The sequence below is a fragment of the Neophocaena asiaeorientalis genome, unplaced genomic scaffold (genome assembly GCF_003031525.2).
Source record: "Neophocaena asiaeorientalis asiaeorientalis breed wild unplaced genomic scaffold, Neophocaena_asiaeorientalis_V1.1 scaffold197, whole genome shotgun sequence".
Classification (NCBI taxonomy): domain Eukaryota; kingdom Metazoa; phylum Chordata; class Mammalia; order Artiodactyla; family Phocoenidae; genus Neophocaena; species Neophocaena asiaeorientalis.
The window spans coordinates 6,139,539-6,152,230 of NW_020174703.1; the positions used below are offsets into that span (position 1 = coordinate 6,139,539).

Below are 12,692 nucleotides of genomic sequence, written 5' to 3' on the forward strand. Positions count from 1 at the left end.
TATATATATATATATATATATATTCATTTGTATTGTTTTTTAGATTTGAAAGTAGAAGAGGAATGTGGGCCCCTCTAGAAGCTGCAAAAAAGCAGGGAACAGGTTCTCCCCTCAGAGCCTCCAGAAAGGAATGCAGCCCTGCCTACAACCTTGACTTTAGCCTAGAGAGACCCACATTGGGCTTCTGACATACAGAACTATAAGATAATAAATTTGTGATGTTTTAAGCCGCCAAGTTTGTGGTAATTTGTTATAGTGGCAATTGAAAACTAATACACAGCTGTTTAATCATTTAAGAGCCATTACTACAATCATAATCATTAAAAAAGACTGTAAATAATCAATTTAAGCAACCAGAGGATAACATTAAATTTGGAAATGCAAGTCCATTTTGAAGTAATAAAAGTAGAAGCACACAGATTCCTTGGCATAAAGAAAGATGGAAAAGGAAATATCTAAGAGGAATGTTTTTTTCCTTTTCCACCAGAATACTAGAAGAGAAAGGAGATAAATAAAAAAAGCACATTGATCTAAAGGATAAGGTAAGAGTTCTAAAAATGCTGCTTGCAATAGCCTTCCAGGAGAAGTTTGGGAAGCTTTGTGCTTAGAGATCTTTAAGATACACAGTGATCTGTTCTAGGATGGTTTAGATATATATTAGCCTGATGACAAGGGCCTAGACTAGACAATCTCTCATGGCCTCCTCCAGCCTAAATATTCTACACAGACTTGACTCTGTTCCATTCAGTGCCACAATATTTATTACCTATCTACACAATGTAGGTCATCCTGCTATGAATAACCAAATAAGACATAAACTTTGACTTTAAAAAGTTCACAGTTTAATAGTGAACCAGAGTTAAACAACCAACCATATTTAAGTTAGACAATGAAAAGAATCATAGGGGTGGATAAGTGATATATTGATTAAAAATCATTAAATATCTAAAAATCAATGCAGAATAACCAATGCATTCTTACTGATTATAAAACAAACAACATCATTGGTCACCACTGTAGATTTCCAGGCATCAACTTATTACGATGAGAATTTATCCTGTCTTTCCTAAAACACTAGATAAGAAACGTGGAAAAGTAAATAAAATTCTTTAATGTAGAATTTCAGCTAAAAAATACAGAAGGAATGATAGAATTAGATTCTATCTAGAATGTAAAACTACCAAACTACTATTTTACAACCTCTGTATAAAATAATGCATCTGGGCAATGAGCATTGATAGATGCTAAAAGCATTAAGTGAAAATTTGATGATGAATTTTATAATGGAGGGATCAGGCTGAGGCCACCTAAACACACCAAACTGCTTTAACATCACTAAGTATGACACCAGCCATTATGTACCTCTTTGGGAGTTGTTAGGAAATAAACCATACCATCTATAAAGTATTCTTTCCTCCCAAATACTTAACCCAAATCTAAATATCTTTCACAGGAAAGTCAGGGATAGAGGAGCCAGTTCAAAGAGACATGGAAGCAGTCAGTTAAATACAGAATGTGAACCAGGAGGCATAATCCAATTTCTCCAGCAAATCAATGACGTTTAAAAAGGGAAGGGAGAGAGGACTGTTATGGAATAAAAGAGACTAATGAGACCTAACAGCCAAACCTAACATGTAGAACATATAGGATCCTGATTCAAAAAAGAAACAACCCTAAGAAGGCATTTTTAAAGATCACCAGAGAAATTTAAATATGGACTAGGTATAAAAAAAATATTATGGGATTATTGTTATAATGTGATAAGAGCAAGGCATTATTAAAATTATTTCTTATCTATTAGAGGTGCATACTGAGGTGTTCATAAATTTTACAAATATGATATCTAGTTACGCTTTTAAATACCCCGAAAAATAGCGTGTGTGAAGAATACATGGAAAGAAATTAGCAAAACAGTGCTATGTATTTAAGTTGTATGATGAGACATGAGAGTAATTACAGGTTTCCCTCTCCTTATATGTTTGAATTTTTTCATAATAAAAAGTTTTAAGGAATGAAAATAATTGTAAAGAAATAAAAAGATACCTAGTCTATTTGATCATCCCTCATCACTGAATTAGTAAAAGCTTGGTATATCTGTGCTAGAAATTTTCTTTATAGTTTTCTACACATATTTTTCATTAGCAGTCTGACTTCTATCACTTTAGGATTGAATGCCTTCCACATCATAGGGAAAGGATGTTTATTACTGACCAAATTTGCCATCTATATTACCAAGGATAAAAAATTATCATAGTAAAATATTACTTCTAATGCTCAACAAGTAAAGGAGCAGTAGATCTGTTTCCGCTTGTTTGGGGGTACGTATACAGCTTCCAGTCACTTTCTATAGTGAAGGGTGAATATGGTGGGGAAATATTTGCAAATTTTTAAATTCCTTATGGTTTATATGGTCAAGGTTAGTGTTGTTACCTTTGTCAAAGTGCCTAATTCCCAAATTTTGAAGGGTTACAAACTGTAATGTGTCTGCTTTAAAGTGCTTATCTTATGTAAAATTCAGTCCAGACATTTATAATTAATAATGTTACTCTCTTGCCTAATTTTATTTATTTATTTATTTATTTATTTATGTTTTGCGGTACGCGGGCCTCTCACTGTTGTGGCCTCTCCCGTTGCGGAGCACAGGCTCCGGACGCGCAGGCTCAGCGGCCATGGCTCACGGGCCTAGACGCTCCGCGGCATGTGGGATCTTCCCAGACCGGGGCACGAACCCATGTCCCCTGCATAGGCAGGCGGACTCTCAACCACTGTGCCACCAGGGAAGCCAGCTTGCCTAATTTTAAAGTACAACAGAGACTTCTCAATGAGAACAAAGGGCTGCAGGACAAAATAGATTCATCTTCAACATTGCTACATATATGCATGAATGTCAGATCTGGTCTACAGTAGTTCAAGTTATAGTATTAAACTTTGGAAGTTCATGAAAAGACTGTTTAGCAATAATCCTAGCAGTGGATCAAAATATAAATCTCATCTTAGGCTATTCAGGAAGCCTTTGACAGCATTTTAAATAGATGATCCCTTCTAAAAAAAATGTTATCCTTTAAAAACCTTTTATTTGCAAATAATTTTTCTGGAGAAGGCTTGAAGGTACCTACATCCTCAAATTACATTTTAATGTGATTAAAAATATTTTCAAAGAAATGTAAAATTTTATAACACAAATACAAACTTTAATCTTTTTGTCTGAAATACCCTAAAAATTTTTAAATGTAACACACTGTCTTTTCTTTTTAAAGGTAGCTTGGCATGAATAGACACCCAGAAAGCTGTAGATGGTATTTTCCACCAGAAGAAAGTAAAGACATAGCAGGGAGGAAAATTAATCCACATAAACAAGCTATGTTACAGAGATTTAAGGTATTTTAGCTAGTTTTTGTCCCTGTGAAAATTTAGTTATGTGGTCAGGGACTGTAGGTATAACGACAATGAAGTTGATTATTTCTGCAGTATAAGCAGGGTATGCATTACATATTTTTTAATGTAAAAAATTGTGCTATGGGTTACAACAATTATGAAGATGTTTTGTAATTATGGCATTTCGTTCGGCGGAGGGTATAGAAAGAATGATGCTTCGAGATTTATGTATCATATAACACCCATTACCTTTTACCTCTTCTTCCTATGCCTGAAACCCAAAGATCTTACCAACCACGGCCTCAGTGTATTTCCCTTCTGCAGGAAGAGGGAAGTACTGGTTTGGTGATAAGTTGCTTCCATATCCCAGGAGAAAACCTTCCAGTTTTACATTAGGATTTGGACGCAGGAACTTCAAGAGGATGGAGTCACTTGTAGTATTGATGTGGACCTTCAGGTTTGGCCTTTTACCTAAAGATGGAAACAAAAATATAGGTGGCTGTTACTTCACCTCTTTAGCATCCAAAGTTACTGGCTAGAGGCATTGTTACTGGCTAGAGGCATTGTTATTGGAAATCGTGATATCTAGCTACTCAAGATCACAGCACACCCACCAAAACAGCTAAAATACAGGTTATTTTGAGATCAAAGAAAACAGACTTAATAACATATAAAGCAAAAGCAGTCTAGAATACAAAGTAAAATCTTAGGGTTTAATATTTTGTAGTTTATTATTGAGCAGGTAAATGGGATTTAAGGCTACCTTGGCTATCCACAGTTGGTCAGAACCTTCATTTTATACATCCTATCTGGGAATGGTGAAAGGATCTGAATTTCTTATCGGTAAATTGAATTACTGAACATTAAAACCCCCAGCTTCCTCAGTGCTGGTCTCCAGCAGTATCCTCGCAGGACTTAGTGATTAACAGAGTTGGAAAGGGAGGGAAGTGGGTGGATTTTGGCTTAGGGGTAACTGAGATAGTAGAATAAGGGATTCTAAAAGGAGCAGGGCTGAGAAGAAAGATGATTAGTTCCATTTGGAGTTCGCTGGGTCAGTGAGACAACTGACTGTTGTCTCAGTGATTAGTCAACTTACTGTTGGAAATGTCCAACAGTAAGTTTACTATCTAAGTGTGATGCTCACAAATGGGGTCCAGATCCATCGGGGTGTCTTTAGTTTATAAATGATTATTGGGTGAACTTCCCCAGAGAGACTGCAGAGTAAGCAGAGAAACTCTATATTTTCAAGGCATTATTATTATTATTTAATTATGAAGGCAACAGGGATGGACACTCACACTAACCAAAGGTCTTGACCAAGCAATGAGGAAACAACACTGTCTTTTGTCTTTGGGGCCAGAAGGAGCTGGGTCCAAACTGCAGCTCTGCCATATACTTATAAGTGTGCCCTGGCTGCTCACTAACCTGTGCTTGAGCCTTCTTTCTTGATTTGTAAATTATGGATAACGATGTCTACTTTGACAGGTTGTTTACATAGGTTAGTGCAAATGGCAATATCTTAAAGCTGGTACACAGTAATTGCTTGATAATTGGTTACTTAATCAGGTCCACCCAAAGCCCGTTAGTCACAGTTTAGAAATCCAAAAAAGCTTTGTTAGGTTTTCGTAAGTTCATGTCAAACTAATTTGGCAACAAAACTCAATCTGAACTGTTATGAGGCCACTTAATCTTTCTTTAATCTCACTGAATAGTCAGTGTGACTTATTCACATGTTTAATTATAGGAATCTTTTTTTAAATTAATTTTTATTGGAGTATAGTTGCTTTACAATGTTGTGTTAGTTTCTGCTGTACAACAAAGTGAATGAGTTATCTATCTATCTATCTATCTATCTATCTCCACTCCTTTTAGATTCCCTTCCCATTTAGCTCACCACAGAGCATTGAGTAGAGTTCCCAGTGCTATACAGTAGGCTCTCATTAGTTATCTATTTTATACATAGTAGTGTACCTATGTCAGTCCCAATCTCCCAATTCATCCCACCCCCGCTTCCCCCCTTGGTAGCCATAAGTTTGTTTTCTACATCTGTGACTCTATTTCTGCTTTGCAAATAAGTTCATCTGTACCATTTTCCTAGATTCTAATTATAGGAATCTTAATTCCTATACTTAAATGTGCTTAATTAAAGGGTGCTGATCAAGACCTCACTGAATAGGTTACTTAATACATGGTCTAGGCATCCTAGTACATTTCTAAAATCCAAAGATTTTCTGAATTCTAAAACAAGTCTGGCTCTGAGAGTTTTAGATAAGAGATTGTGGACTTCAATTATTTTCTTTCTTTCTTTCACTGGGAATTCATATTTTAAAAATATTTTACCTATTGGGAAGACTGTATTTACTAACTTAATAATTCAGTCTATTTCTCATTAATCAAAGACTTATATTGTATATATACCAGTCAGGACCTCTAAATAGCATGGGTTTCCCAAAGCTATCACTCTAAATTTATACTATTCCAGTCAAAAGTCATCCTGGGCGACCTCAATATAGCCACATAGAAGAATTCCATTAGGCCTTTGAAGCAATAAAAACAACACGTCTTGGAGACCAGGCTGTGGGAACCACTCTTTTACTTTAGCAGTCGGTACTATTTCCAGGTATGTGCATAGTACTTTGTACTTCCCAAGAATTTGATAAAATTTCTATAACTTCTTGGTTCTCTGACTGCTATTGTTACACTTGTGGCAAAAAACCCAGAGACACTGAGCAGCTTATCCAAAAGTCTGAGGGAGACTCATCCCCAGCTCACCTAATCCAATTCTCTTATAGGACAAATGACTAAATTGAGGGCAGCCACACCTCTGTCAGTCTGCAGGTGAAGTTCAACGTCAAAACCGCACTTAGGTTCTCGCTAGGCTGGACTTCCTGCTCTCATTTTTATTGCGAACTTTGTCATGACCCAAATGAGTAAGGAGTAGCTAACCCCCATACCGTAATGCTGAAATTGATGCTAACTGATAATGTTTTGTCCTAACTTTATAAGATTTTGATAAGGTGATATATATATATATCACCTTATCAAAATCATAGATAGACAGATAATCTCACATATATAACACAGATTTTGGTCAAGCCAATTTTCCCCTTCTTAGTTATGTGCCTAGATTAACCCTACAGTTAATCTAGGGTTAATATTCTGCTACCTTATAAGGTTATCGGGTCTCACAATAAATCAAAAAACAGCTGGCCTGTTTCCAACACCTTGTTAGGAAGAAGAGATTAGGAATCTTCATGAACTTAGGTTGTACTCTTTTTGGGCTAAGAGTCAAGAGTCACAGCATCATCACATTAGACCTTTGCTCACAGACTGTGGCCTGATGTACCATGTTATTCCCCCCCTTGGAAAGTAGGAAGGATGGCTGTACCAACTGAGAAAAAGGAAGGTTGTACACAGAACTACTGACTAACAAAAGTGGAAGTGTTCTTGCTTCCTCTGCCCAGAATTTTCATGACTCCAGTCCTTCTCCCTTTTGCTAATAATTTATGTCAATAAATACATCAACATCATGTAACTTTCTGAATAAATTAGCATTTATCTGACCTACTTTCTCCAAAATTCCAATTCATACTACTCTCTAGAGCTAAACTTTTAAAAGTCCTGAGAAAGAAAAAAGCACACAAACAAATCTTTTCTCAAAACAGCATCACAAATTTAATAGTATATTGAGACTCTCATCCCAGTTCCTTACTGGATCTAGGAACTCAAATCCCTTTATTATCTTGCTACACATGAATTCTGTCTTTTTTAAAAAAATTTTTATTGGAGAATGGTTGATTTACAACATTGTGTTAGTATACCGGAAAGTGAATCAGCTATACATATACATATATCCACTCTTTTTTAGATTATTTTTCCCATGTAGGCCATTACAGAGTACTGAGTAGAGTTCCCTGTGCTATACAGTAAGTCCTTATTAGTTATCTATTTGTTACTTTTCAACATCGCTCATTTCTCTTTGGCCAGTATAAATCTTCTCACATTCTGCAGTGCATACGAGGCCCTGGCCCTACACCTATGCTCACATTGTCACCCAGCATGGATTCCCTCAATACCCCTTTGCTCACTCAGTTATGACCCCACTGACACTTTCAGAGCTCAGCAAAATGGTTAAGTAATTTTTTTGTCCTTTTCATCTGAATAAGTTCCTCAAGTGTCCCTTCAAATGAATGTTTGGACTAGTATTCAATTTTACATTCTTAAACAATTTCCCCAATATTTTAAGGTATATCTCAGTGCATCCTATAATAATTTTTCATCTTTGATAAATTTATCTTCACTCCAAGTAATTCTGGCTTAAAGGCCTGGAACACTAGTCATGTAATAACAGTTATCTTTCAACAGTTAGTGCGAAGACCTCAGGTGAATGACTTACGATAGAGATCATAAAAAAAAGTACAACATGATACAAGCTTAACTAGTAAAACATTGATAAGTAAAGTGGCATACATATCGCCCAGGAAAGCCCAGGAGTACAGAGAAATAAGATTACTGGAAGAATATTTTATTGCATCCTATATGAGAAACAAAGCCTATACTAATCAAGAGTGAGAGAAAATGAAGAATGTGAGCATTTCAGGAAAGCAATACTAGAACGGCTGAAAAAAAAAGATTGCATGTTGGCAAAGTAGAACTTTGGAACTATGACAGTTGTTTCTAATCCTCTGTTTGCAACACCCTAGGGTATCTCTAAATATTTCCAAGGGTGTTGTGAAATTTTATAAGAAAAAAATCCCTTTCAAAACAAAATTAGAAATAATCCCCATTTAATTTTTAAAAGAAAATACATGCCCTGTGGCATTGAAAACAGTGAGGAAGGTAGTGAGATGAGAAAATCAGACAAAAGGTAGAGCGCTACAAGTTCATAGAACCCTCTAGATCAACCAGACGAGTCAGGTTGCTATTGCTATTGCTATAGGCACAGGTGCTGAGCAGACATTTAATGTTGACCCCAGAATTCTGAGTGCCTGTGGTCAGTGTCAATAAAACTCTGTAAAGAAACATAGCCCAAACACAAGGCACTTAGTTAAGCCAGCTAAACTACCATGGACATCCAGTCACTGATCTGTGAGAAAGGAGTTACCATCACAACCCATTTAGTAGGAGAAATTCTTTCATGTCTAATTTCTCTTCAGGTTATCTTAACACTTTCCAAAATATTTCAGAATGTGGTCTAAATTGCTGATATGAAGTTGGTCACGTTGATAAAACCACTTCAATAGAAAAACTGCAAAACACGAAAGTTCTCTTCTAAAAGTAAAAAATATCTATTAGTGTAGTAGCAGTAAATGCCTTAGCCTCTAAGCTCTCAGTGTTGTAAAACAGTAAATAGCAAGTTTGAGAATAATCAGATTAGCAATTATTTCCATAAGATATTAAGTAAAAGAATATCTATAATAGTGATGTCAATAAAATAATGACTCACTTGTTTCAGGATTAAAAGAATAAACCCTATTCTTTTCTATAAACCCATAGTATGTTCCTCTTTTTTTACACACATTCTATTTACATTGCCAACCTGTATACTTGTTCAGTCACTTATTTTGTTATACAAAATCAAATTTTCTCAGACATCAAAATAATTAAATCAGTTTCCATCAGTTCAGATATGATATGTGTGAAGCATAGGCTTTAAAAAATGATAAATTGGACTTGATCGGATTTTAGTTTTGAACTTTAAAGGGACTAATAAGAAAAAGAAAAGGCTAACTGCAGATTGGCAGGAAACATTTGCAGTACATTTACCAATTAGAGGCTTGCATCCAGAATATTTAGAAGAATATTTTCTACTCAATCAGACAACAAAACATTTAAGAATAAAGGGCAAAAAGCTTGAATAGATCCTTCACTAAAGGAAATATATGATAACCAAGAAGCACATGAAAAGATGACATGAGGGTTGTCAGATGTTTTCAGTAAGGGGTCAAGTAGTAAATATTTTAGACTTTGCAGACCAGATGTTCTCTACTGCAACTACTAAACTCTGCCATTGTAGTACAAGAGCAGCTATAGACATTATGTAAATCAGTGGACATGTTTGTGTTCCAATTAAACTATATTTATAAAAATAGGCAGTTGGCTAGATTTGGCCACCCAGTCCTAGTTTACCAACTCCTGGTCAACATCCTTAGTCTTCAGGGAAATGCAAGTTAAAACCACAGTGAGGGATATCATACACATTAAGAACGGCAAAAAATGAAAAGACTGTCAATAACAAGTGTTATGCAGAATTTGGAGCTCTCATACATTTTGAGTATGAATGTTAAATGTTTCATGAAGTTTCACCACTGGTGAAAACCGTTGGTCAGTTACCAAATAACCCATCAATTTCATTCCTAGGTATTTACTCAGGAAAAATGAAAATATAAGTTTATGCAAAGACTTGTGTGCAGATATTCAAAGCAGCACCAAAATGGAAAGAACCTAAATGTCCATCACCAAGTTGAATGGATAAAAATTTATGGCTTATCCATACAATGGGATATGAGCCAGCAATAAAACAGAACAGCATTTCAATGTGGTTGAATCTCTCTGGTTTACCATAATGCCACTGTAGAATAAGCCAAATTTTCCTCACCTCTGTAATCACCTTATACAGACTCTCCTGACGGGAGCACATTCAGGCATCTTGCCATTACAGCACTGGTGAAAGTAGTTTTAATAGTGCCTAATATTATTATTCACCATTAAACAAATGGTACATATATAAAAGCAGCAAGTCCTTTTCAGGCATTACTATGCTCCAAGAACTGAACATTCTAAGTTTCAGATGTATTCTGTGTTCTTCTCAGACAGTTAGCTTGCAAGTGGAAACATTCCAATGCCTTCATGATCAGAGCAGCTAATTAAGGAACTATCAATATGTCACATCTCAAGTGTATGTATTAAACAGGGCAGTTACTGTCTGATAACACATTCAAAAGTTTCCCCCCAAAATCACAGCTGATGGCATAGATTGTGTTTAACTGAACCATACAAACCATAAGTTTAACATGGGACTTGGCAATAATTTAACATTTGTTTTAATTCTTAGGGAGTGAAAAAGGTATCATATAACAGTGGTGCTCACATGACTCTACCTGTTCTGGTACCATGATCCAAGGAAAGATGTTAGAAGGGGAAAGAAAACCATATGGAATTACATTAATTTTTCTGTGACAGCCATAAGGTAAAAGGAGTGGCCAAGGCAATTAGGGAAGTGTCTTCAGTTGTTCCTGATCATTCAGTAGAAATGTGTAATCTGTAGTTTATAACATGGCTTTTCTTACCAATAACAACCACCTGAAAGCCAGTGACATGACTAGAAATTTTCCATAGCAAGAAAAGCACGGCACCTTCAGTTAAATATTTTAAGGAGAATGAAGATTAAATATCGCTATTAATCAAATAATATTAGGTATTATAAAAACTACTTCTACAAGTGCTGTAATGGCAAGATACTTGAATAACCTTCCATCAGAAGGAAAGTCTGTGCAAGATGGTTTTGAAGAAAAGGGAAGTCCGGGCCCATTCTGCAGTGCATGATGGCATGCCAGACAAGATAGGTGGAAGGAATTAAATTGCTTTGGTGATGATAGTGGTGGTGGGGGTGTGTGTATTCAGAATTACAATTAAAAGCACTCACAGAATAACACGAGACAAATCCTTTTAAATTTTCAAGTTGTTATATTCTTTTTTTTTTTTGTGGTACGTGGGCCTCTCACTGTTGTGGCTTCTCCCGTTGTGGAGCACAGGCTCCGGACGCGCAGGCTCAGCAGCCATGGCTCCTGGGCCCAGCCGCTCCACGGCATGTGGGATCTTCCCGGACCGGGGCACGAACCTGTGTCCCCTGCATCGGCAGGCGGACTCTCAACCACTGCGCCACCAGGGAAGCCGCTGTTATATTCTTACTATTAACCCCATATATCTCACGGTATCCTGGCTCTCTGGATCTCCAGATTGGAATTCTTCCTCAAAACCCCATAGATTCTCTATCACTCTCTTCCCAACTCTTTACCAAGGCCCAGTAAAGAACTTTTGAGAACTTGCAAAGAGCTAGTGTGCAGTAAACACGGAGCAGCTCTACAACATGTCTTCCAGAAACAGGGATGTCAATGACAGTTGTTTAAGTTGCGCATTGCAAAAGTCTAAATGGCACCATTCAAACCACCTTTTATTTACGGCCCTATATAGCAGCCACATTCACAAAGATGATGCAAAAATAATTGCTATTTACAAAAATGGGCAATTTGGTAAAGGTAGCCATCTTGAAATTCTCTAATCTCTTCCCAAAGTTCTCAAACCTTTGATTTCTATCTTCCCTACCTTCTGATTCTGCTGTCACTGGTAATGAGGGGCTTTGGGTGGCGGGTTGCCTGGCATAAGGAAGATAGGGACCCAGCTACAAACACTTTCGATATTGTGCTCCCTAACTTACAAATGAAATTACTTCACCAAATATATACAACTCAGATGATGAATCAGGGATCTAAATAAGAACAATTGAGGAAAAGGGATTCTGGGCATTCAGGAAACGATGAATTAATACCACACAGTTTTAGAGGTGAACAGAAGGCATCCCTTCTTGTGTTTTTTACAATATAAGAATATATGTATGGAAGCAATCTAAGTGTCCAGCAACAGGTGAATGGATAAAGATGTGGTATATACATGCAAAGGAATATTACTCAGCCATAATAAAAGAATTAAATTTTGCCATTTGCAGCAACATGGGTGGACTTGGAGGGCATTAGGCTAAGTGAAATAAGTCAGACGAAGACAAATACTGTAAGATATCACTTACACATGGAATCTAAAAAATATAACAAACTAGTGAATATGACAAAAAAAGAAGCAGACTCACAGATATAGAGAACAAATTAGTAGTTACCAGTGGGGAGAAGGGAGGGGGAAGGGGAAATATAGGGGCAGGGGATTGAGAGGTACAAAGTATTAGGTATAAAATAATATACAAGGATATATTGTACAACATGGGGAATACAGCAAATATTTTATAATAACTATAAATGGAGTATAACATTTAAAAATTGTGAATCTCTATATTGTACACCTATAAGTTACATGTTATACATCAACTATACTTCAATAAAAAAGAAAGTATATAAGAAATACCTTTTAAGAATATGTAAGAAAATATCTGAAAGTATAAGAAAAAATCCTGATTAAAATAATTTAGATATATATAAAGCAAGATTTTTATAAATCTAAGGAAAGATGGCATTTTTTAAAAAGTATAGGGAAAAAGTTGTGGTTAAAGTCCCATAAGCCGCATGGACAGCTGCCAAAGCCAGGGACTG

General features: G+C 36.2%; 1 protein-coding gene across 3 annotated transcripts in view; it reads right to left on the minus strand.

The window, feature by feature from the left end:
• Positions 1-12,692, minus strand: part of ABI3BP (ABI family member 3 binding protein) — a 260,060-nt gene that overhangs the window by 193,793 nt on the left and 53,575 nt on the right. For all 3 annotated transcript variants that reach the window (XM_024759291.1, XM_024759292.1, XM_024759293.1), the window contains exon 2: positions 3,667-3,846. In XM_024759291.1, the coding sequence (XP_024615059.1) occupies positions 3,667-3,846 (180 nt within the window). The remainder of the gene's footprint in view (positions 1-3,666; positions 3,847-12,692) is intronic.